Source organism: Dicentrarchus labrax, unplaced genomic scaffold, assembly GCF_905237075.1.
Source record: "Dicentrarchus labrax unplaced genomic scaffold, dlabrax2021, whole genome shotgun sequence".
NCBI classification, from domain to species: Eukaryota; Metazoa; Chordata; class Actinopteri; family Moronidae; genus Dicentrarchus; species Dicentrarchus labrax.
Window position 1 is genome coordinate 18,999,717 of NW_026136712.1, and position 25,207 is coordinate 19,024,923.

Here is a 25,207-nt window from a genome sequence, read left to right on the forward strand (position 1 = left end):
TTACTGTAGCTAATTCAAATGTTACAGTACTTTAAATAAAATAATAAAAATAGGTCAAACCACCCACAACAGTATTTAAAGTATTTAGATTACCTCTACCATCACTGGTAGCTTCCTCTTACATGTAAATACATCTGTAATAATAATTCAATAATGTGATATTTATAACATAATGTAAAAGGAGCAATTCAACTTTTTATACTTTTTGTGCATTTTCCTGATAATTCTTCTGTATTTTATACTAAGTTTCATCGTCTCGTATTGCTAGTTTTATTTAAGTAAAGGATCTAGATACTAATAAATAATTTCAAGTGTATTATATTATACAAATACTTTATATTGTAAGACCTCACAATAATAATGCACTATTTTGCTGTTTTTTTTATATGGTATACGTCTTCAGGAGGTACTGTATGAGAAACATCCTTGTTTTGAAACTGATGATCGTTTTCATATTATCCACTTGGTGTTAAAAGTGTTTTATGAGCCTAAAAAGTTGCAAACTTGAACTGAAAACATGAAAATCACTGTGGGTGGACCCTACAAACTTTTCATTGTATTTGATTTCATATCAGGCCGCTCACAGTTAGCAGAGGACAAGCTGTTGTGGCGCATGTGGAAGTGTTGGTCTGCCTCTGGCTCCTCTGGCTCTGCAGGGTAGTTGGAGCTGACGCCAGAGTCCACAGAGCTGGTGACGGGGGACAGGACTGGGGCCGGAGGCGTCAGGGCCGGGGTGGGTGACTCTGCTGCAACAATGTCGCTGACTTTAGGTAAAGGAGTCTGAGGCTCTGGTTCTTCTTCTAAGGCTTCCTGCTCCTGCTTCTTCTTCCGCTCCTCTGCCTGCCGCCTCAGCTTCTCTCTCTGCCGCTTGATGGTCGCCACCCTGTCCCGTATGGCCTTGGCCACGAGCTTAAAGTCTGCCTCGCACACGAACCCAAGCACAACCTGCATAACAAGACACAGAGATGGTCAGGGCACAACATGAACACGTGTAGGAGTCATGGTCCATGAGTTGCTGCTGCAATTTGCATACAATTTACGCAGATCTGTTGCACTTAGTGACCTGATTACGCAGGTTGTGTGACAATCTTTCTTTTGATGTGACAAAAGCTTTTGTGCTAACAGCATTTGTTTTGTAAAACCAGGGCACACTGTTTGCATTCTCTGCCAATTTGGAGTCTTGCTCAGCCTCTTGTGACACCCAGTCCAGCAGAGTGGGACACTCAGTCCCAACCTGCCTCTCAACACATAATCAGATTACAGCAGATCTGCCAGACTAGATGTCCCCTGCTGATACCAAATTTGATCTTGATGAAAACTACCACAAAGAGGTAAACAAGTAAGGAATTGTGGCTTGCATTTTCATTAAAAGTGACCTCTACGGAGGGGGTTCTGGAGGACATAAGGGCCTGTTTCGTAACGAGCAGGAGAGCCATTATATTATTAAAGACGTGACCTCGGCTGCTTCCTGAGACACGCTCTCACATTTCGAACCCCTGTTGATTAAATGTTGAGCCGTGCCCTTGACACACTCTGCATGGCGTTCTCTTTATGGGCTGGAGCGCATTTCAGAGTGTGTGCTGTCATAACAGAACCGTAAAAGAAGCATAATGATGCCAGGGTGCATTAGTGAGGCTGCTTTCACTGTGTGGGGTCAAGTGTCAAACGACAGATAACTCATAGAGAAATGTCTGCTTCACTCATAATGTTAGACTCCATGATGTGATGTTTGCCTGTAATAAGGTCTCCGAATCTAACATCTGTATGTGCATTCAAAATGAACGCTCATTTAAAAAGATACCATCTGTCACCTAACCACCTTTTCTTCAAAGCATCTTTCTGTTGTGAGGGGGAATCTGGTGCTTATTTGTGTTAAGATCATTAAGGTCAATAACAACTCCATATCCAGTCCGCCGTCCCCCAGTAAACCCATTAAAAGCTATCATCATAAGTCAAGATCAGGATGCAGAGAGCATGTGGGGGTTGGCTGAAGTCGCCTTTATCTGTTGATCTGGGATCAATTACTCAATTTCCTCACTAATGGCTGCCTCAAACTGGGCCAGCAGAGCAGTAAAGGTTGACCTCAAAACACGCTGTCTTCGTGTGTCAGCCTACCATCTCCTGAGCCACCTCCTCAGGCACGTCTTTGTAGAGCTCAAAGAGGAACTCGATGGCGTTGTTGTCTTTGTACTTCCCGTGGAGCTTCTTGGTGTCGTCCATGCGCAGCCACAGCTTCAGACCCGACTTCACCGTGTCGTCCTCTTCTGCCAGCTCCACGTGCACGCCATTGTTCTCCTGGAAGAAGGGGTGTTCCAGGAGGTCCTGAATGGTGTACCTGCAGTAAAAGAAGAAAATCAGTCAGCTTTTAGACACTTAAAAGGTTGATTTGCATTTTTTTAAACACAGACCTTTTATTATCTATCCATAACAAATTAAACAGATAACTTTAGCTTTGAGAAACATATGTACATCTTGCAGCAGGTTTTAATTAACTTAACATGCACACCTAAAACGTGAAAAATACCACATTTCTAACTCTCCGTAGATGCAAAAAATTTGATATATAAATCTAATATATAGATTTTTTTGCTGAGTTATAAGCTCGAATCTAGATTGTTACTTTACAGAACAGAGCAAAAAACAAAAAAACAGACATATGGAATAGGGATTAGTGCACTTCATAAAGATCAGTTTAAGTTTGTTATTTTTTTATTTGTTGATCACAATGTATGTTTTCACTTGTACCTTTCATCATTGTTCATGCGAATGCAGCCCTCAATGATCTCCTTCAGCTCTGGGACTTTGACTTTGTAGAAACTGTCAGGTTTAATTCCCTGTGAAAACAATCAGAAGAGTTTTACTTCATCTGTAGGGCTTTATAATGTCCCAACAACTACCAGAGGGGGTGCTTTAAGCAAGAATAAGTAATCAAAAAGCAATGATCTCTTCCTTGTACATTTATCCCACAGCAGTAACAGCCACTACCACCTGCAGTGCGTGTTAACATAATCCTGTGCTTTGTGACTGCTGCCACTAGCCAGCATGACATTCAGCTCTGCGATCATGTCAACACCAGAGGAGAACAACACCAAGAGCTTGTGAAAATGGAAAAAACCCAAGATGCCAATCCTTGAAGAGTTTTTAACTCCCGACAGCTGGAGCTTCTCTGCAGAGTTTATCTCATAACAGCAAATATTCATGCAGGACTTCATGCTTATTTGAAATAAGGGAGTTTTTCTAAATGCTATCATGAGAATGTACATAGATTACAGCAGAGCTCCCAGCCCAATAAAAACACTGATAAGAAGGCAAAGAGTCGAGGTCAAAAAGATGTTTGGCCTGCAGATACCCAAGCAACCAGCTGATGTTAGGTCAAAACACTCAAATAATTAGATTTACCAGAAAAAGGCTGAGAGATACACTTTGTTATCACATTCAAACTGACATGTCACACAGTAGCTGCAGTCTTTTTTTTGTTATGACCATAAATAATTTACTCAAGATATTTCTACTTCCTGTTTAAAGGAGAGCTGTGAGAAAGTAGAGAGGAGAACGTGTGTTATTTTTCTAAACAGTAAGTGTGTTTGACTTACGTTTGAACAGAATGAATACTGATTTGTAACATAATCATTTCAGTCCAAAAAAGCTTCAGTGCAATTACTGAAATGCTGTTATGTTATATATGAAATGTGATTTAAAGGACCTTAAGCAGAGCACAGAGGTTTCCTTGTTTAAGCAGTTTGCTTTATTGTCCTTACTGGAACCCTTTTAATCAGTTTTCCCTCAATTCAAATCTAATTTGAGTCTCTGCTCATTTCCTGTGGTAACAGAAGTCCAGATAAGATCTTGAATGATCCCGAAACAATTATTTTGCATAAACATAAGAAAGGTTATGTCTTACAAGCAAAATCTGGTATACTCTGCCATATATTTCCATTCACTGAGGAATATATATTATATGGACAAAAACATACAGACACCCCTGGACGAACACTTTAACATACTTTTGGTCTGGGGCTATTTAAGAGTAATCCTAATGCTACAGCATATAGTGATATTTTAGACAACAGTATGCTTACAACTTTTTGGTAACAGTTTGATGAAGGTCCTTTCCTGTTTTAATTCACAACAAACACATTTCCAGTCATCTTTAAAGGAAAAATGCCAAAATGCGCTGATTCCAGCTTCTCAAATATCATATTTGATGGTTGGTCTGACAAAACAAGAGATTTCAACATGCAAATTTGGGCTTTTTGTACATGTTTCGTGCAGATGAGCACTTACAGAAGCCTGCAGGCTGATATAGCAGCAGATTAATGCCCATGGTTTTAGAATGAGTTGCTCAATAATCACATGTAGGTGTAATGTTTGGGTGTCCACAAACTTTTGCCCAAGTAGAGTATAAGAGAGGGCATTTGTCCACAGTAAGTAGGCATTCATTTACGTATGAGTCTATTTATTTGATGTAAAATAAAACACATTAAGAGCAAGGCCAAAAAAGAGTCTGTTGTGACCACCCACATGGAAAATATTTCCAAGAGCCCTACAATATTTGTATATGTTCTGTCTTTCATACGTCAAGCTATATTTCTTACTCTAAGCCCCTTAAATGCCAAGTCAAGGCAGTCATATATGTTATAAGTTACATAAAGTTTATAGGTTAGTGTTTAATTCAATATTTAACTGCCATGCCAATAAATTGACACATGTTGTCTGTACTGCACATAAACGTAAAACAAATCACGAAAGGCACTGCTAATATAATTTTAATTACATTTTGTTGCTTGGGTAAGCTTCTCCGACTGCACATGGAACATTATTATGTTGTCTTGTTTATGGAGGAGCCAGACCCACTCTGCCTTGTTGGCATTGCCGCTTTCTCACTTTCCAGCCTCCATCAGACACTGTTTGCTTTGCATATGTGACACGCGAGAAAGAAACAGCTCTCTTTGTGAAGTAAAGAGTGAGACACAATTTCCAAAACATATAATTCTACCACCACCTCCTCTTGCCCACCATGGCGTCATTCGCTGTGCTTGGCATCTGGGAACAGCTTGAAATACGGCAGACTAAATCCACTACTGTAATGCCAGAGTCTTAACTCACTACACTGCTTCTGGTCTTTTTTTTCTGAGAAGTCCCACATTTTTTGTCTTTTTAACATTATGATATGAATCCAACAGTTTACATCCTGTAGGTGGGCACTGGGGCTGGGATTCAAGCTCTCTTCTTCATTTGACAACTTCTAATGCTAGAAAAATAGTTCATTTTCAAATGCATCTGTGCCTTCTTGAATAGAAAGTCTGCAAAGCACTTCAGACAGAACATTTGCAAATGCCAGTGTCAATAGGTTAGGCATATTCCAGTGAACATGATAGCCAGAACCAGTTATACAGGATCTTTGAACTAGTAAATCCTCTGCGTCATGATTGTGGTCTGACAACAGAAAAGCCAGCAGGTTATGGTATGTTTCTACACCCTGAGCTTGTAATGGACAAAACTGAGCCTTTAATAGACAAAATGCGGCTTTCATTTCATGTGGGCCCCACTTCTTTCCAAGGATGCAGGATATCCAGACTTACACACAAGATATCCTAGTTCCTCTCTGTTTAATTCCAGTGTTCACATGGAAGAAAGCGAACACATGTGGACAATTACATTAAATAGGGGTCCTCCTCCTTCCTTTACTCACACTGGTGACTTTGCGGTAGATCTGGGCAGCATTTTGGCACTCGGAGTACGGGTACTCAGAGGTGGCCATTTCCAGGATGCACATTCCAAAGGCATAGACGTCCACCGCTTCGTCGTACTTCTCCTCGTACATCTCAGGGGCCATGAACTCTGGTGTTCCTGTCAGAGGGCATGCGTAAAGGCAATCAAACAATTTGTGTGTCGCAAAGCAGACCAAAAAAAAAGAAATGCTAAAAGCTTTAAATTAATCCAAATGAAGAGCTTTTTTCCCCCACATCTTCTCCATGTGGATAACTCACATCTTTCAAAAGTAAATAACCAACTCAGTCCTTATTCATTCTTTATGTCTGAAAATCATTTTGGGTCTTTATTGTACAATGCAGAAAATGTAACTTTCAGCAAGAATCAAGTATCAACAAGTCTTTATACTGATGGCTGACACTCCTTGCATGTTCTTGATGGGAAGGGCAAGTTCCCACTGACATTAAAAGCAATTTGAGTTATGATGCCACATTTAAAAATAGAGCCAAGAAATATAACACAGGCATCAATGGTTGCTTCTGTTCAGTGATCCATGCAGGAGAAATTGGAAGCAAAATAATTCAAGCAAAGGCTTAATTTCAAGATTTTACATCGTTAGATTTCAACATCAGTTGAAGGAGATATTTGTGTGAAGACTTACCAATGACACTTTTAGCAAAAGAGGCACTTTTGAGAGTGGCCAGCCCGAGATCTCCTATCTTGACAGAGCCGGTAGGGCCAGTGATGAAAATGTTGTCACACTTGAGGTCCCGGTGGATGATGGGAGGAGTGCGCGTGTGCAGGAAGTGAAGCCCTTTGAGGATCTGACGACTCCAGCGCTGCAGCAGCTTCAGCTTCATCTCCTTGAACCTCTTCAAGTACCTAAAACAAAGAAGGACAAGACTAAACACCCCATTCTAAACATATCAAAATACTGGAAGAAGAGAAAGAGCTACAAAATAATTAATCTCTTATTTTGGCAGCAAAGAGGAAGTTTAAAAGTCTCCAAGAACATTGTATCCAGAGTGGAGCTATTCTCTGATTTTATTCTGCACCTTTTCATTCCTTTAAAAGCAAAAGACAAGCTGTCAAACATGACACAAAAACCCTCTTTTTTATGGAAGACCTGAAGAGCTTTTTATTTGGAAAAAGGATATCCGCCGTTTGAGAAACACGTTCTTACAAAAAGATCGAATGAAAAACTTTTTTAGACACGATTTCTATCTTTTAATAAAAAGTGTAAGTGAAAGGGGAACCTGGTGGAGAAGACTCACGTTTTGAGCGTGCCTGAGGTCATGAGTTCGGTCACCAGGATGATGCACTTGTGGCCCTTAACCGTTGACTTCCAGGAGTCGTGAAAGCGGACGATGTTTGGGTGCTGCAGGCCCTTCAGCATCTCCACCTCCTCACTGAAACGCTGTCGCTCTGCCTTGGTCAGCTTACGGGTCTGCAGAGAAAATCGCACGGTTAAGAGTATGTTTACATGCACAGTAGCATCCTTATGATCATATTCAGGATATTTACATGACACATGAGAAACCAGCTTATTCAGCTTTCTGTATACATGATTCTGATATTGCAGGTGTGTCTTTGTTCTGCATCTTAACAACTATGTAATTTCAGTAAAGAGCAGGATAATCAGATTTCGTTTCACTTTATTAATTCAACCTGCCACCATATCCATGTGTGTTTTTTTTATTTTTCATGATGATTGCAGAATTATGCTGATTTAAGAGTTCTTATTTTGGTAATTTGACTTAAAACAACTTGTACAGCTGCATCTATTTTATCCATCCTTACAACCATTATTCTGTCCATATTTCTTTGAGGATGAATATCTGGCTCTGGAACAAGAATATGACATCTGTCATTGGCTCAGTTGTTTCTTGAACTCGGGAAAACAGCCATCAATAAGGACAAGACATACGTCTGGAACTAAGCTAGAAATTCGCAATTTGGCTGCATTTACTGCTCCACTGGCTTTATCACCGGTAATAAAAGAAGAGAGCGTCAGACTTTCACTTTTTTCCAGCGTGTAGATCATCATTAAATAGTCCATTGTCAAATATTTTGATCTACTGGCTTTCTTGTTTCAGCTCGGATTGAGGAAGCACCTGCACACATAGCAGAGAATGATCAGAAATAAATCCACAGTATCCCAGTTTCTGAAAAGGTAGCGTATTCAGATTTCTAAAAATAGTGGTGTACGCAAAAAACCTGATCACAACCGGGATAAAAGTGTAAACGCACTCCAGAACAGCTAATAAATCGACCTTGAGGCGGTTTTGTTTCCAAGGTCAGGATTATTGATTGAAGTTTAAACCAATATGGACGGGAAGTCCTTAAAGAAATTTAAACATCTACAATTTACAACTTGACAAACTGCATCTGTTGATGAAGGTCATAGGGTATGATTGAAAGCTCCACTGTGACTAAATGGACCTTGAGTTGAGTTTGTTTTGTCAACTATAAAAATGCAGTAGTGTTGACAGTTGAGTTGTAGAGCTCTGGTTACGTAAGTAGGTAGCAATAAACACAGCATACAAATCCACGGGACCAACCTGATAAATCACTGTTACTTTAACTAATGAGCCCGCTGCGGGACTGGAAACCACAGGTTCATCCATCTGGGTGACCCTCCGATTACATAATCACATCTATTTTCCAATAAGGGGAGCTCTGACTTTACAAATTTAAGGAGGAGGTGTCCAAAAATCCATGTAAAACTGAACCAAACACTGCAATCACGCTGGATGAACAAAGACATTTTTGTGCTTCCTCTAGGATGAATGGCCCAATTTAGGTGCTGTTGGAGTAACTCTGCCTGTGGTTGGTGGTTAGTGGAAAACTCCTGGGAGACCTCAGTACCATGAATCCTGCATTGAGGCAGATTTCTGGGAAAATTGCTCTGCATATGTTTATGCTTACAATCAACTTGACCACTACTCTCTCTCCTTCCTCTTTGCCTTTTCCCAGTAAGCGATGAGGTGCTAACGCTGCTAATGCTAAGCTTCTGCATCAACACAGGAGGCAGACTGTTTGAAGATATACGGGCGTCTGTAGTCACACAACGCAAGAGCCCTTTTACCTGCGTCAGTCACCTGTCAAACTGTCATATTGCACAAGCAACTCAAACATGAGGCCCTGGGCTCAAAAGCGAGACACAGAGGCGTCTACTGACCAAGTGGTTGGCTTTAAGGTCGATAGTGATCAGTCTATGATGTGAACACAGGCTACAGCTTATTCCTCATATGTAAGACTTCTGTCAGAAAAAAACATCTTGGGTTTAGAGGACAAGTAATGATTATTAACGCACATCAATTTAGATCATACAAATGTCCAGAAGTCTTCTGAATGAGTCAGTTCCACTTTAATCTAATTTGTGCTTCATATACTCTATTTAGTTTTAAGAACCTTAAAGACAACAAATTACAGACATGGTCATAGAGGTTTATTCACACTGTAGATCACTGTATCCTGAAAAGCATGCAGTTTGTACATGAGTCAGGGTGAATGAGTCAGTGGGTTTATGGGTTGATGTGCATCTGGATATTTATGTATTTAAGCGCGATAACATCAAACCCCTGCGCAGCAAGCTTTGTCTCCTGTGGATAGTCGCCTGTTTGCAGCCAGAGTCAGTGTAACGTGATTTTACTGGAGCTGTGGCATGCGGCCGAGCCACTCGGAGATCCTGACACTTGCAAAACCGCAGGGTTTACTAGAGCTTGGCATGCTGGATGGCATGATTGCACAATACTGAAATGCAAAACGCACATTTGGCAATTTCAGAGGAGCTCTTACGGAAAACCAAAATCCTGTTGTGGCAACTCTGATCAAGACAGTTCATAAAATGTGAGCTGTTGAAGAAAATGGAGCTGATAATGGGTGCTTCTTTCATGTGACTCAAAACCTCCACACTGATGGATAGTTATTTTAAAATGTCCACAAAAACCATGTCAAATGCAGTGGAAAATGAAATACAGATGGAAACAACAAAGCACAAATATGAGCTGTGTTCACACTGCAATGGTGTCATCTGATTGCATTGTTATTGGTGCTGGGTAATTTCAGGGTAACATAAGGCCTCCTCCCAGTACACATACGCACTCAAGCCGTGACTAAGAGCAGAAATGAACTGTACAGTCAGTTCGAAGAGACTTTTTTAGAGACCGATTCATTAGGGAAAAGTCTAATAAACACAATTTCTTTGGCTATTACAGATAACTATAATGTGTTTCAATTAGACTCAAAGATATCTATCTTTAGTCAGAAGTCGTCTAGCATTTCCCAAAGAAGGGATCCTCTGTTGACAGCTGTGCAATGCTTCTATCTAACTTTTCCATGGGATATTTGACTTCATCTTTCAGCCCCGACCTCTCTCTCGTCCCCCTCCTCTCTGTGAAAAATGAGGCCAAAAAGCGTTGCGTAACACTGGAGAAAGCGATGCAGGGGGGAGCAACAAAAACAAACCTTCTTGATTTTGAAAAGACAAGTGGGTATATCCATAAAAACAGTCTAGATAAAGAGGTGTGTGAAGGAGCCTCTACTAAAAGTTTCTTATCCTCTCTCTTCCAGCTGGATGTTTTATTCTTAGCTGCTGGGAGGTGTGTATGTGTGTGTGTGTGTGTGTGTGTGTGTGTGTGTGTGTGTGTGTGTGTGTGTGTGTGTGTGTGTGTGTGTGTGTGAGTTGGGGGTCTGCAATAGCTGGGGTTGGAAATACTTGGGCTTGGTGCCACATAAGTGGAGTTACATAAGCAGTGTTGATGGTAGAGGAGCCACCGGTATTAAGAAGTCCCTGTCAGCGCCCCTATTATGACAACCAGGACATGAACACATGCCGTGTGTCGGCCAACATTTGCACCAAACCAGGTGCTTTACACTGCCACTTAATACAGAAATGAAGAAGTTCGCAGTGTCCTGATGTTGCACTCACACAGATACAGTTAAGTCTGACCAGGATTTGAGTAATATCCAGCCACTGTGGTATCTGTAGGAATCTTGACTAAATACAGAGAGAAAAGTAGGGCAAGTGAAAAAATGGATTCAGTCTTTCTACTTATAGCCTCCAGCGATGTGTGCTAAGGTTAGAAGCAGGGGTTTTAATACATTTTTTTAATATCCATGTATTGAATACTTGGATCTGCAATCGGAATTATTTAAGTATAGTGCTGAAATTCATCATTTAATGGATAAGTCGACTGACAGAAAATTACGCAACAATTTGGACTAGATTTGATTATTTATTTTGATTATATTTATCATTTATATAGTATAAGGTTGGTGTTACTCCTATATGTTTCTCCTATTGTCAATAAATACCACAAAAACACCAAAACCAACAATGTGTTCGTTGTGCGTCTCTCATTAGTTTCCCCATCCTGTTTGTGGCATTAACTCCCAAGCCCATTCCATACTGAAGATAGAAATCTTTAAAAAAAACAGGTCGCAAATATGTCATTTTTTGAAAGACTTAACAAACATTATGTAAACAGGAGTAAGTAGTGCAGTTGGACTATTTTCAGCAGCGGATTAACACAGTTTTCGTGCTCCAGTGAGTATTTATACGGCAGTAGGACGGCAGTGTATGTGGGATTGAGTCAAAATAAACTACAGTGCCCACGTTTGTTGTAATTAAGGCACATGTCACCCAGTGCAACAGTGGAGCTCATTTATGTGGTTTTAATAGCTTTTTTTTTTCATGGAATTTGTTGACAATAAGAAAGACATAAAATATTGCATTGAAAAGAAGAAAGTTATCTTGGGCTTTGGGAAATTGTGCTATTTACCACCATTTTCTTACCTATAATAGACTAACAATCAACTGATCAGTAGACAAAATAAGGGAATGATTAACTGATCTGATCAAGACAACAATTTGTTAGGTACAGCCCTAGAAAAGCAGCTGTTAATAATAGCTACAGTACAATATGTATCAGTAATAATACATGAAAGATCAAGTCCTATCTTTTTGTTTGATTCCAGAAATAATCAAATTCATCTGACATTTCCATCTACCTTGACCTCTGTTTGAACCCTTTTAGGGACTAAAAGTAAAGCATCCCCTCTTCTTCCTGTCATTAACTTATTATTCAAAGCACTGTTAACAGGCCATAACTCCTGTGCTCCAGATGCCGACAGTGAGGAGCCCTGCAGATAAAGACCAGAGTTCACAGAGACCGTTTGATGACAGAGTAGGCAGGAGGGAACCTGCACGGCTTCCGAAGGCGGTGACGACTTGCTTCGCCAAACTCTGGGATTGAGGTCAAAGGCAAAGAGACAGAAAAAAAAAAAAAAAAAAACATCTGACCTCACGCCTCAGAGACGAACATTCCCGCCTTGACTGACATACACTTCGTATGAACACGCACGTAGGCTCTCACACTGGTACAGTGTTGCATTTAGATGTTTGCAGGTGAGAACTGAGGTGGCAGTGTGCTCTTTCCAAGGAAAACTTGACATGTTCTGTAAATGGAGCGGGCAGAGGGAGGTTAGCCATTAATCTCATAAGGATTGAGGACTCAGACCAGCCTCTGACTGCTGCTCTCACACCAACAACCTGACCTGACTTGTGGCGCCCAGCTAATTACCTGCACAAGTAAAAAGAGACCTAGAAGCAGGATTACGCGTATCTCTCATGTATCTCAATAGTGAAAAGTGGCCTGTCAAGCAAGTTGTTTTCCACCTTTAGATGCTTTTTGAAGATATGACTATATTTGATAGCCTGACCGATACTGGAGGACTTTTTAACCATAAATATATAACATAAACAAACAATCTTGATAGGTATCTCTTAGATTTATTCTAGATTTTGTTCTCCGTTGGACAAACTGTATTGGATTGGACTAATACTGTATCAGCCTACTCGATATATCGGTCCAGCTCTAATATCTTTTGACAATTACAATGCTATCTTCTGAACTGTACAGTACGAGTAGTCTCAGAAAGTATTGCATCACCTTAACAGACTAAGACTGATTTGTTTGAGAGCTGAGAGATCTTGTATCTTTGGTCTATTTACTTTGTTATTCTTGACATCTTAACGTGCCTGGTGTTTGCTTTTAGTGACTCACTAAATCCTCATTCATTCTATAAACGTCTCTGGGCTTATAGTACGGCCCTTTAAGACACTCTCCTTAAATAATCCCTTTGCCTTTCAAGTTGAATTGTTGTTCTATTACGCAGTTACAGTAACTGGTAGCTTTTCCTTGCACGCTACCTGCCTGATCCATGCCATTCCTTCACTTATGTAGTATCATTGTCTGTTGTTGTGCTTCTTACATTGTAGCTTGTGATTATGGAAATGTCAAAGACTTATTCTACAGTCGCTTGTAGGTGACCATTGAATGCTTTAGACATTAAGTACTGAATGTCAACACAGTAAATATCAATATGTAAGATGTATAGGGAATTTCCCAGGCATGAACAGCAACTCATAAACAATGATCCCTTTGTGACTTCAACGCTTAACGCTGCATGGTGTGTGTGCGACACTGCGAAGACCAGTTTGACCTGAGAGACTTTTGAGCTGGCCTCTGAGCCGTCTCAGGTCAAATGTAAAGTTAAATGTAGACGAGAGGACATTCTTTGCTCCAATCTGATCAAATAACCCTGTGAGAGAAGGAAGCATTGAAGTTCTGGAGGGGAAGGTGTATGGGCAGTTCTCTCGGTGTAATGGCATTTGAAGGGAAGATTGTGAATGGAACAAACACTTTGTCCTCTTCAGCAAACCCAGCGAACCACAGAAAGATCATAAGACGCCTGGAGGACACAGCTTGTATGAGTTTTGTCTTCAAAAATACAGCGGGGAAGTCAGGTCAACATGATGATGTGGAGAAACAGCAAAGGGATGGAAAGAGCTTAGTTTATCTTAGACACCCTTTTTATGATGAGTTTAATCATAGAGTTAGGCTTTTATCAGGGTGAAAAACAGTCTTGCAACTAAAGCACTAAAATCTAACAAAGAGAAAGTTTCTGAAGCTGAAATTTGAGCAAAAACTTAAATTTTACCAGTGTGTGTCCACTGCGGCTTGTTTGTAACTAACTCTTTTATATACCCAAACTGATGTCCCTCCTTAATGGAGCAGCTGTGTGAGAATTCAATAAACAAGTAATGTGTGACAGGAGATTCTTCCATAAAAAAACAACATATATTTAGCTGTTTCTCGTCCTGCACACTGAGGGCCATTATTGAAAATGGTGTGTTAGGTACACTGGCACAGCGGACGTCACAGCTTGTCATGCTCAGTCACAGTTACGTCTTCTACCGCTATAAAGGGCCATGGCGAACCTGTGGGCTCTTAAACCTGATTACACTGAGTCAACTGGCTAACCCAGGCAACAACAACAATCTGTGTGCCTACATCTTTACAACAGAGAGCCTTTTTGACTACAGAAAACTTTATAAAATATTTTATTGTAAATTAATTAACATAGTTATTTTTGTTGGTACTTGATTTTGTACTTTTTGGGGTCACATTTATTTTAAAATAAAATAATAATGATAATAAAGGATTAATCCTTTACTGTTTGACTTCCTATTATATTATTAGCCTCGTAAAAATGAGTCATTCTGGGAGTCATAACAGCCACATATTGTTTGCTAAAATAGACATAAATCAGTTTTTGTGATCTGAACATGAAGCATAAATGCTGTAATAATTCAACTGCTCAACAATTATCTCTGACATTTTTAATGGCAGCCCTGTAATACACAGATTGCATCTAATCATTGACGTTGACGGATGTAAACTCCCGTTCAGATTACAAGAAGTACCTCAGCTCTAATTATTTTAAAAATGTTTACAGTAATTATCATCCGGGGTTCAGACTACAGGCCTCAACAAGTTCATGATACAATGCATATCTGACAAGTTTAAAAGGTATGTCCCTCTTGGGCGGATTTCTTAGATCTTCTGGCGCCTGTTTTCTTATAGGAAAGACCTGGGCCAAACAGTATTTGCACATACTTGTTTTTATAGTTTGTTTAAGACTACTTGGCTGTCACATAGGTGGGATCTGCCAGGGGAGGCAGAGAACCAGAAGGTCAGTTCCCAAACCTTTTGTCTTGTTTAATTTCAATAATTTTCTACAGACCTGACGCAGTAGAATTATTCATTATTTCATAAAAATCTAAAATAAACAATAAAATGGTTTCTATGTTCTGATTAATGGCTTTATTGTTGGTTAATAAATCAGTTACCAATACTTTATTGATCAGCCATTATTACAAAAAATTTGGGTTGCCAGGTTGTGGAAAATTATTTTATTTAGCTTTAATATTTGGAAATAATGCACTTATAAATGTTGGTAAACCATTAATAAATGGTCTAATAAGCATTCAAATCAGAAGTTACAAATGTTAGGAAGTAATTAATAAAGAGTGTTAAGTTTTTAAGACAATCATCAAATCTGTAGTTGCAATTGTTAATAAATAGATTTTGGTTTGGATGCCCTACAGCTCCTTTACAGAAGGTAAGGTTCTTGATGAGGAGAAAGCAATTTAAAAACACTTAATTAAGGGTGAAGAAAATAATTATTTTTCTATGTGGATACTCATCTGATGTCACAATCTCCCCTTAAATTGACTGTAGCTTGAGCCCGAGATTGGGAACTAGGGATATAGACAATCAAGTAAACATCAAGTATATTTTTCTACGGATGACGACAAAGTTGTGACTGTTTGAACCGTCCTGATGCAGAAAGCTCCACACATCTGGTACTCCAAGCCGGACAATATGCTGAGCTTTGTTGGGAGCAAGTATTTGCTTGAGATTTGACCAGGAGCGTGTTAGAACAAAGCCTTTTGAAGTTGTCATGACCCCAGGCTCAGCAACAGCCAGCCAGTCTTTTTTAATATCGCTTTTTATTAAGCTTTTTATAAAACTGATAAAAAACCTTAAATATCATTTAAAATCCCAAATATCTGAACAAAGTCCCTTCATAATCATAAAAAGATCTGTTTGTACGGACACTGTCGGGAAAGTCTGGCAAACAGAACAAAATGAAACATTTAACTGAAACGAAACGTGAATCATGTGTTTCATTTTGAAACTGTATGACTGCAGGAGGGGGGGCAGCAGCATAGTGTTACACTGACAAATAAGGATGTGCTATCAAGTGCCACTGGCAACCCGGACCGGATATAGTTTACGAAGTGATGGTATGCAAGCGGTGCCCTTGTCACAGGAAGGCAACAACGTGAAAGATTTATGAATCCTCGCCTGGCTGCTCAACTCTGTCCAGTACAGAGTCAAAATGAGAAATATTTTAGGAGCACGAATATAAGCACTGACTTTAGAGGTTGAAGATAAATGTGAACTGAGACAGCGCAAGTCTAGGAGGAACAGAAATGAATGCTTTCTGTTGAAATAGAAAAACACATTCCAGTGTTTGTTGATGCGTATTGCGAGGTGCCGGACCCCAAACAGGTAGAGCCATTACTGTGCACCAATGGCCGATTCATCCCAGGAAATCACATGGCAACTTAGAGCACATTTACACTCCTGACACCTCCGTCCTGCACGCTCCGACACACACGGTCAGTTCAGAGATGACCAGAGGTTACCCTGAGGAGCAGTCTTTTCCCTTACCAACTATGGCCTCAGAGCCCCAACAGCTATTAAAACTTGAGGTCTTTGGTTTGTTTAGGAAGCAGGACTCGGGCCTCTCCAGAGCCCGAACTGCAGGGTGACCACGTGTTTTCCCCTAAAGGAACGACCGTACACTCACACACTGTCAACAGTAAAAACCCTGTGAAGAGAAGAAATGTTTCCAAAGTGCACAACTGTTTTTTTTCTTCTATAAACTGTATGATACTGGACAGTCCTGGGCAAAAGTCGAAAATCTTGAGAGAAACGTGGTCGTATTGCTGGAACAATTTGTCAGTTAGATTAAGTCATTTATCAAACAATCTGGTTCCAACTTCCTGAAATATGAAGATCTGCAGTTTCTTTAAGTTTTACATTATTGTAAACTGAATATGTTTGGGTTGTGAGACTGTCGCTGTGTTATGATAATCTGTTGACAGTTCAATCAATCAAACTGATCAAATAAGCGACAGAATTAAATCGATAATGAAGTCGTAGCCCCATCGTGAACCCAAAACGGTGGTCCAAGATCATAACCTAAAGTCCACTCTCAATGTGACTGCTGCCACGACCAACATCCACAAACCGACCAATCAAAATATGGCATGAAATGACGCAGAACATTGACTGGTATTGCAACTGTCTATTTCTTAATTTATTGGTTTATTTAATGTAGAGAAATATTAATGTCTTAAAGTACACAGAATAAATGTTTAGCTAACATTGTTCTAGCTGACACAGATGCTTTTTTTAGCTTCATCTCGCACCGCGTGACATGCAATTAACCTGCAAGATCGCTGTTACTGCACCGTGTATATAGGCCTTTATGTTACGAATCATCTTTATGAAGAGTACTTTTAATAGGCATGATAGACAGAGGATTTAGAGCTAATCTGAGAGCTAAGGGCAAGTCCCAGCAGAGATGCATATGTTGTATTTGTGCTCCTTTAAAATACAGAGCCAATGTGATTACTGTAAACACAAAAGATTATTGTGGAGGAATGGATATTGATGTTATTTTGAAAGGATCCAAAGCATGGTGTCATGAAACAATCTTTCCATCTGACAAACATGAAGCAAAGCTGGTGATTGTATAAAATCTGGGCCACCGTAATACTCTTACTGGAAGCTGGAAAACTTGAAAAAAAAATAAAAATCCTGGATCACTTGCTGAAATCTCTCACATGAAGAATCGATCTACAGAGGGATCCTTATAAAAGCAGCGACTCAGCAGAGACAGAGCCCTTGCCAACAGCACACTCATGTACATAAAAGTACAATAGCTCCGTCATTATATCTGGCAGATGGAGAACCCGTTTCTAATCTGTTTTTTCCATTTGCTGTTCCCAGCCTGTAGCTGGCAGAGTTACATGTAAGACCAGTTGTGAAGCTGCTGACAGATGAAAAAAGAATAGAATGATAGGCAATAAGTATATGATATGATATGCAAAGTCAAAAACTCTGTTGTGACTTCACAGAATGGATGTTGGATGTTTGTTGAGGCCTTAAACATAATAGAAAAACAAACAGAAAGTCAGATTACAGTGTTTGTATGTCTGGTAACCTGACTAACCCTCGCTTATCTAGGCTATCATGTTCAGCTTTCTATCAATCAATACTTACATGAGCTTACTCAAGCTAGTGTAAAGGCATTATTGTATTAATGTGTCCCAATAAGTAATAATAGAAATAATACGAGGCTCTGTCTTTCATTAAAAAGACTGGAGCATTAATTTTCTTACTGTATGTGTACTTAAAAATGAAAGGTTAATCAGTTTAAATGAACAGACATTGCAGACTACTGTGGTTAAACATAATTTAATAAAGTAAACATATGTAGTACTAAATTAAATACACTAATAAGCAAAAGTCTGGAAGATTATCGGAACACTCTTTAGCAACACTGATTCATGTTTCTTTGACACCTAAAGGCCTCCATGTGTGGTTCTCTTAACTTTTTTCTAGCATCGTTTGTACCATCCACCTATCTATTCTGTTCAGGGTCACAGCAGGTCTGCAGCCACCCCCAGCATGCATTATGGGAGAGTAAAGGTACAATCACCAGTCTATCATAGGTCTAAGACACATAGAAAAACACATTGACTCTAACGAGCAGTTTAGTTTCCAATAGAAACACAGAACCACACCAAATAGCCCCAGGCTCCTGCACACAGCTTGTACCCACAGTATCCACCCTAAATAAGACACTAACATACTATCAACAGCAGCCAATGAGACAGTGTTATCTAGCCTCAGTGCTGAGTGCATACTGTGTGATACAGACACTGTATCTTGTAAGGCAATCACCAAATGGGTGCACATTTAGTACAGTACAAGTTTAATAGCTGACACAGTATGGCCTTCCTTTTTAAGACTGTGCAGCGTTAACGCAAACAAACAAACAGCCCTCACGTCAAAGTGACGTGCTGCCATGTGCAAATGTAGGCTATCATTGTGGGCCTCCTTCACTTTCCCCTGAGGAGAACAGTGGCCGGCCCTGATAAGCTGGAGCTCGCTGCACCGTGGGCCCTGCAAGGAAAGACAGTGTTGATGTTGGCTACAGTAGAACTGATAGGAAGCCCACAGCTTGTGTTATGTCACTGAACACTAGCCACATTCAGATAAAGGTTACACAGCCAGGCTTGTATGAGGCCCATACAGGCCAGCATGAGAGAGGGGGAAACAGAAAATCTAGGGTTTGTGCCAAACTAGATTTATGCTTTGTTGTTTAACCTCATAACTCAGAATACAAACTGTGCAGACCAGAGTAGCAAGACGTTAATAAGATTTTACAGCTTTAATTTAATCCGGCGCTATTATATGAGCTTTAAAATGTTAACAGGGCAGCTTCCAACTCTTTCTACCCAATGAGACCACTTTCACTACAGTAATGGTTCCAGTTCTTACTACAGCAGGGGTGATGTAAATCTTCCACCTCCACACCCCCTCCTCCTTTCTTTTGTCCTTAGGTAACTCTTGCTTCCTTTAAACATCCCGAATTGAGCCGGCTGAAACTAATATTCCTTTTTCATATAAATTAAACTGTTTATTGTCTTTTTGATGCATTGATTGTTTAGTCTGTAAAATGTCAGAAAATAGTGAAACCCGCCCATCGTAAGTTCATTGCTACAGCACTCCAATCAGTTGATAAAGTAAAAGTAAAATCAAGATTGAAAGTCAAGTTATCAATTATCAGAAACGTAGTTAATTTTCTCAACCCCACAAGCTTATAATACACTGACTGCCACTATAAAACATGGAAATGCACCACTTCTTAAAAGTTGAGAAGGTCAAACCAGCGAATGTTTTGTATTTTTACCAATTCTCTACTTTTAAAAATCTAAAAATGCGTTTCTACAAGTCCCTTTCTTTCGTCGTTTTCATTATTGTATAATCACCTGAAAGTACGACTCATTATGTTTTTGTTACCTGAGCAATTCATCTACAGATGACGTGGGTCGCCTTCTGTGGAAACCCAAAACTGGCTCTAGATAGGGGCATTCGCATTTTTGCACATTTTGTAGGAGTTTCAATGTGCAGCTACACCGCTAGAGTTCATAAAATCCTACACACTGGACCTTTAAATTTTAAATTTAACAAAAGAAGCCAAAGTTTGACAATTTAACAAACACACAAAATCAGTAGCTGCTGTTTCCTCCTTGTGTGTTTATGCTAAGCCAACAAAAATGTTGGCTGTAGCTGTAAAAGGCAGGTAAGTGTATTTCCCAAATTGTTGAACTTCTCCTTTATCTAAACAGAAGCAGCTGCACCAGAACTCTCTAAAAGTGGCGAAACATGACTGGACATTCAGTGCTTGCCAGTTTTCAATACTCAGTGCTAAAGACATATTTTGACCTCAATGAAAATTACTTCTGCTAAACTTGATTCTGCAGTTAAAAGCAATGTGCCAGCCTTCTCCACACTGAAACTATCCATTTATACCAAGCAGCACAGACAAAATAAAAGCCCCCACTAGACACAATATCAGTAGAGAGATTTCTGTGTTGCAGGAAAGGGTTACCACAAGAAAGTGTTCTCATTTGCCAAAAAAAAACTTTGTGACCATCTACAAAAACTACGACCACACAAGCGCACCACTTTTACAACCTGGTATGTCATTATTAACAGAAAACTGTCTCTCAGCCTGTATTCATGCATCCAAGGAATTGGCTAATTGGTTGTGGGTGCTGCAGTATTTTTAAATGCACTCAAGCAGATTTCGCATCAGGCTCGGCCCTCACACTGATAGTGCTGAAAATACAGGTGGCTGTGGTGAAGTAGAGCATGGTGAAGCTGTTTATATAAAGCACAATTAAAGTGTTGTTTGGGTTTAAAAGTGAAACATGAGAGTATAAAAGTGTCTGAGCGTCTGCTGCAGGCTGGAGGAAGCTGCTGGAAGCTGCCCTTGAATAAGATCACGTATTGTGCAACCAATTCCATTTAAAGGGGAAAATCAAAAAGGATCTGTGCCTCAGTGCACTCGTTCCTATCAGCTACTCAGATGCTCACTGTGTTGTTGCATTCATGCTTCGTTGTTCTGGGTGGAAGCTTCATGCTCGTGATTCCATGTTATGACAGATGATCAGCCTTTCATATTTGTTGCAGTTTTGTGTGCAAGCTGCAGTAACAATGACACAGCATATGCAGAAGGTTGTAAACTCTTCTTGCCTCAGTGTAAATGAATGGACATGGGAGGGGACGATACAATCGCTCATCCATTTTTTATGACGTCTACATTGCCTTCAAAGGCCAGTTTATGTTGCCTATATGGCACCTGAGTAACCTGTGAGCCCGTGGGGGAAGGGTTGCTAGGTAGCTGCCACCTGGGAAGGTTTTTTTTTCGCCTTCCTGCTTTTGGAAACGGCTCTAAACCTACAGCCACACTGTTAATTATTCTACTAAAGACTCCACAACATTACAGTACACTCCTTTTCTTTAATTACTTTAAAACATATGAGGAAACCGTGCTGATAATCAGACTGAACTGACTTTTGATTTGTCTTTATTTTTCTGTTATTCTATGTGTGTTCTATCTGAATTGGTTTGTTATGTGGGTCGTAATTCAGAGGAAAGAAAAGAAAACATCACTAGGACCGTACAGAACATAGAGGGATGAACCAACTAAGTTAATTAATCAATATTACAAGTGAAATAATAGTTGCAGCACATTGTGAAATACTGGGATTTTATATGTGAACTATGTTACAGGGTTGACATTATTGGATATTTAAAAATGGTTTGTGTTCTGTCAGTAGTTTTAGCCAGTGTCTTACTGGTATTGTGGCCCTGTCCCTGAAATAACTCTCTACATCTGTTTGCGCTACGAGTAAAAATGGTTTGTATTGACTAGGCATGTGTAGATTAGATAAGGAAGGACGCAGAAGGATGCAGAGGTCGAGAATCTCTGATACTTGGCTCGTAACCTAGGAGCAACATGTCTACATTTTTGTACAAAAGGGTGTGTAAATAATCATCTATTGTGTCCAATACAAATATTTATAATTTACAGTTGAAAAAATTTACTTGGGAGTGTTTTATTTAATTGGAAAAGTGTTTCAAAATTACCTCAAAAGTATATTTCTGTGCTGACATTTCTTGTTTGTTTGTTTAATCAGCTGACACTGGTATATCTGTGATAAGCTAAAGTTAGCTGATAATATTGTTCATACCTCATTCATTTTATAGCAGCATCAAGATGTGCATACATGAACACCAAGTTAACAGAAAAGTGTATTTAGTGTATGTCAGAGACGTTTAAACCCAACACTGACCTTCTTCAGACATTAGGCATGTTGTTATATATTATGTTATACACTATAAATATATATATATATACTCATTTTTCTTCATTTGTTTGCCTGAGGAATATCTGTCCTAGGTCCAAAAATGACTAATATGCTTAAGGGAGTGCTGGTTCCAGTGAGTGGTTGCTTTTCTATTGTATTACAGTCTTAATATTACCCAGTCGGTTTATTCTTAGTCGCCAAAGTTCATTGGCAGTGACGTGAGCCCTGTCTTCTTATTTCATACTGTCCGGGCTGGGTTTTGGTATTGCATGTCACGAAAGAATCTAAATGTATTGTTTACTTTTATGTGCTAGCACAAAAGGTTCCTACTGACACCACCCAGACAGACCAGTGTTCAGTGTAACAGCACTGGCAATACAGCGCACACAGGAGTGTCTCAGTAAAAATGATGACTAATTGAAATGATCTGTATAAGAATCAGGTAAAGCAGATGTTGTTTGAACCCCCTTCACTGTCTGAACAGCTGATCTTCACTGCCTGCAGCTTACAGCTCACAATAATAATAATATATAGTTAAAAGAGCTTAAAGCATTTCTACCTGACTTGTAATGACGCACCTTCGACTGCTGCTCTGTCAACATTACAGCGGTGATTGTGTTTAGCCACCAACAGCCAGCTTTTGTGTTCATTTGAGCAATCAAGGACACATGGGGAGGACGGGGTGGTGATTTCAGTGAAGAAATGCAACTGCAGCTGAGTCTGTGTCTTTGAGGTTAACTTAACACAACAGTAACCATATCAACAATGGCCACCTTTAAGCTTATTAGGAGTGATTAAGGAGCTTAACTGGGCTCATGTCTCAAGTAAAGAGATGAAATAGCATGCTTGTTTCCAATTGGGGCCCTGGCCAAACAGCCGCAACACACTGTGTTGCACTTTTGACTCCACACAAGTTAAAAGGGTATGTTTTAAAAGTCAGACCACAAATACTGGTGGACCCCCGCTTGTGTTTGACTTGAGGCTATGAAACATCCACAAATGAGTCGTAACAGTGTAGGTAGAGGGACATCTGTGCCTCGCAAAGCCTGGGAGTCTCTGTTTCTACCTCCCCCAAACAGACACCTGTTGTGCGAACTGACAGGTGGGCTCTTGAGGCTCTTGGAAGTCCCAACCTGCTGGTGCTGGAGCTTGAGCCTTGAGGGGCAGATTCACTTCACCTTGCATAATCCCTGACTGTGTGGACTGGTGTCTCCTGCAGAGCTTAAAGGCGAGACAAAGACTACCTCTGTGCATCAGAGCAAAGTGAGTAGTCGCTTTCATGTGCACCAATGCCTTCAAACAACTGTCAATATCTTTTAGATTGGACTGATCAAAATAAAAGGGATCATTTGCCAGTGTTTATGTAGTCCAATGTCAGTGGCACAGGGTTTAAACTGAGGTTTAGAGGGTATGAGGGCACAACGTCGCACCTGAGAAGTCTTATATGACTGCCAGATAGTGATACCAATGCACGTCACACACAACAGCAAATGTTAAGAGAGGACTTAAAGCTTAAATCTTTAAATCCTCCACTGTGCTATCAAACCATGTAAGCAAGAGAAGAAGCAGCTGTTACCCAGGCTGTTTAGTTCCTGCATGCCAAACACTGTGTCATAAAAAAAAGAACTGACACACCTCTGTATGTTTTCATCAGACTGGACAGACAAAAAAAAAAAAAAAAAAAAAGAGTGTGTGTGTGTGAAACTGTAGATGTCTTACTCAGGGATGTTTACATGCTACATGTGAGCATAAACCCAGAGACATTATCTCACAGATCTCTTAGTCCAGGATGGAAACATTTCAAAGCACAAGTGGAACTATTACTGCACTGGCAAACACTGACAGTAGAAACAGAGATACAAATGATCTCTCGGTTGTTCTTAGTTTCCACGTGAGGCGTTCAGAGGGCTAGCCTTGGTGTCACCGGTTGTTAATGAAAACAGAGATTAGAGGGGATCATGGCAGGCAGAGTGGTTCAGTTTGGAGCTGACTGCTGACAGAATGACCTGGGTTACCATGAACGGGCCTGACACAGCCCGTCTCAAGGTCAACAAGGAATAATGTTCAGTTAATAAGCTGCTTCACATCAACTATGATGACCCGAGGGGGGGATTAGAGCTGAGTGGGGCAGGAGAGCAGGGAAAGTATGAGCTTGTGTTTCTGACCTGGTTTGTTGCTGAGGGAGTGAAAGGAAGATAAACTACAGTGCAGACTTTGGCTGAAAAACTAGTGCAGCTGTAGTGTGGACTGTGCATAAAGGGAAGTCATTTTTTAAATATAAGTATACATTTTTTTGAAGTGTTGTTCTACAGTGAAATCTAAAAGAAGCCATCCTACCTGTAGCTCACACCATGCCACCTCCACTGTTGTCTCTGTGTCAAGTCCTTTATATACCGTCTTGAAAGACCCCCTTCCAATCTCTATGTTGAATTTGAGATATCTTCCATCAGGTGAGGTTGCAACCGCTTTGGTCTCCACGTCCTCTTTCTCCTCCTGCTCCCACTGAGTATCAAACGTGATGCGAGACAAGATCTTGTGCTGTTTGTGCTGAAGTTCATTTTCAGACTCCGAGCTGGCGTCCTGAGCGCTGGTTCTCGGGTTCCAGGTCCCGGTGAGAGAGCCGCTGAGAGAGCCGGCGTCAGGCTCCTGGCTGCAGGGGGGCGTGTTGGAGCTGGTGCCCGGGCTGGAAACTGGGGACGGTGACGGCGGATAGTCGTCGGTTTTCTCCTCCTCTGCTCTGGACTCGGGCAGAGTTAGTATATTCTCAGCTGACCAGGACAAGGCTTTGGAAAGGGCGCCGCTGTACAGAGGCGAATCGATGTCCATGCTAATTTTCTGCAGCCCATAAGAGTTTCTCCGTGCGCCCAAACCGTGCGCCCTGAGCACGGATGGGACCCGGGATAAGCAGTCGTCGGTCATATCCATAGAGAGGCCTGGGAAACCGCGTCCTGGTATCTCAACCTGTGCGTGTGACATTGTAGCAGGTTCAACGACTTCTTGATTCAGAGCCTAAATGTGGAAATGGCATCAAGACAATAGAGTACCGTTACGTCAAGTTCCAAGTTACTTTTCCATGATGTCAGTGAAGTCAGAGGCTTTAAACAAAGGCTGACCACAAAATAA

The 25,207-nt window shown here is 40.4% G+C and overlaps 1 protein-coding gene across 3 annotated transcripts in view; it reads right to left on the reverse strand.

Moving 5' to 3' along the window:
- The window catches only part of wnk4a (WNK lysine deficient protein kinase 4a), a 41,803-nt gene that overhangs the window by 16,275 nt on the left and 321 nt on the right, over window positions 1–25,207 (reverse strand). For 2 of the 3 annotated variants that reach the window (XM_051417258.1, XM_051417255.1), the window contains exons 2-8: window positions 24,422–25,093; window positions 6,987–7,159; window positions 6,374–6,594; window positions 5,693–5,850; window positions 2,746–2,834; window positions 2,116–2,335; window positions 585–945 (exon numbers count right to left, since the gene is read on the reverse strand). In XM_051417258.1, coding sequence (XP_051273218.1) covers window positions 585–945; window positions 2,116–2,335; window positions 2,746–2,834; window positions 5,693–5,850; window positions 6,374–6,594; window positions 6,987–7,159; window positions 24,422–25,060 — 1,861 coding nt within the window. In that variant the 5' untranslated portion in view covers window positions 25,061–25,093. The remainder of the gene's footprint in view (window positions 1–584; window positions 946–2,115; window positions 2,336–2,745; window positions 2,835–5,692; window positions 5,851–6,373; window positions 6,595–6,986; window positions 7,160–24,421; window positions 25,094–25,207) is intronic. The other variant, XM_051417256.1, reaches the window with a different exon arrangement.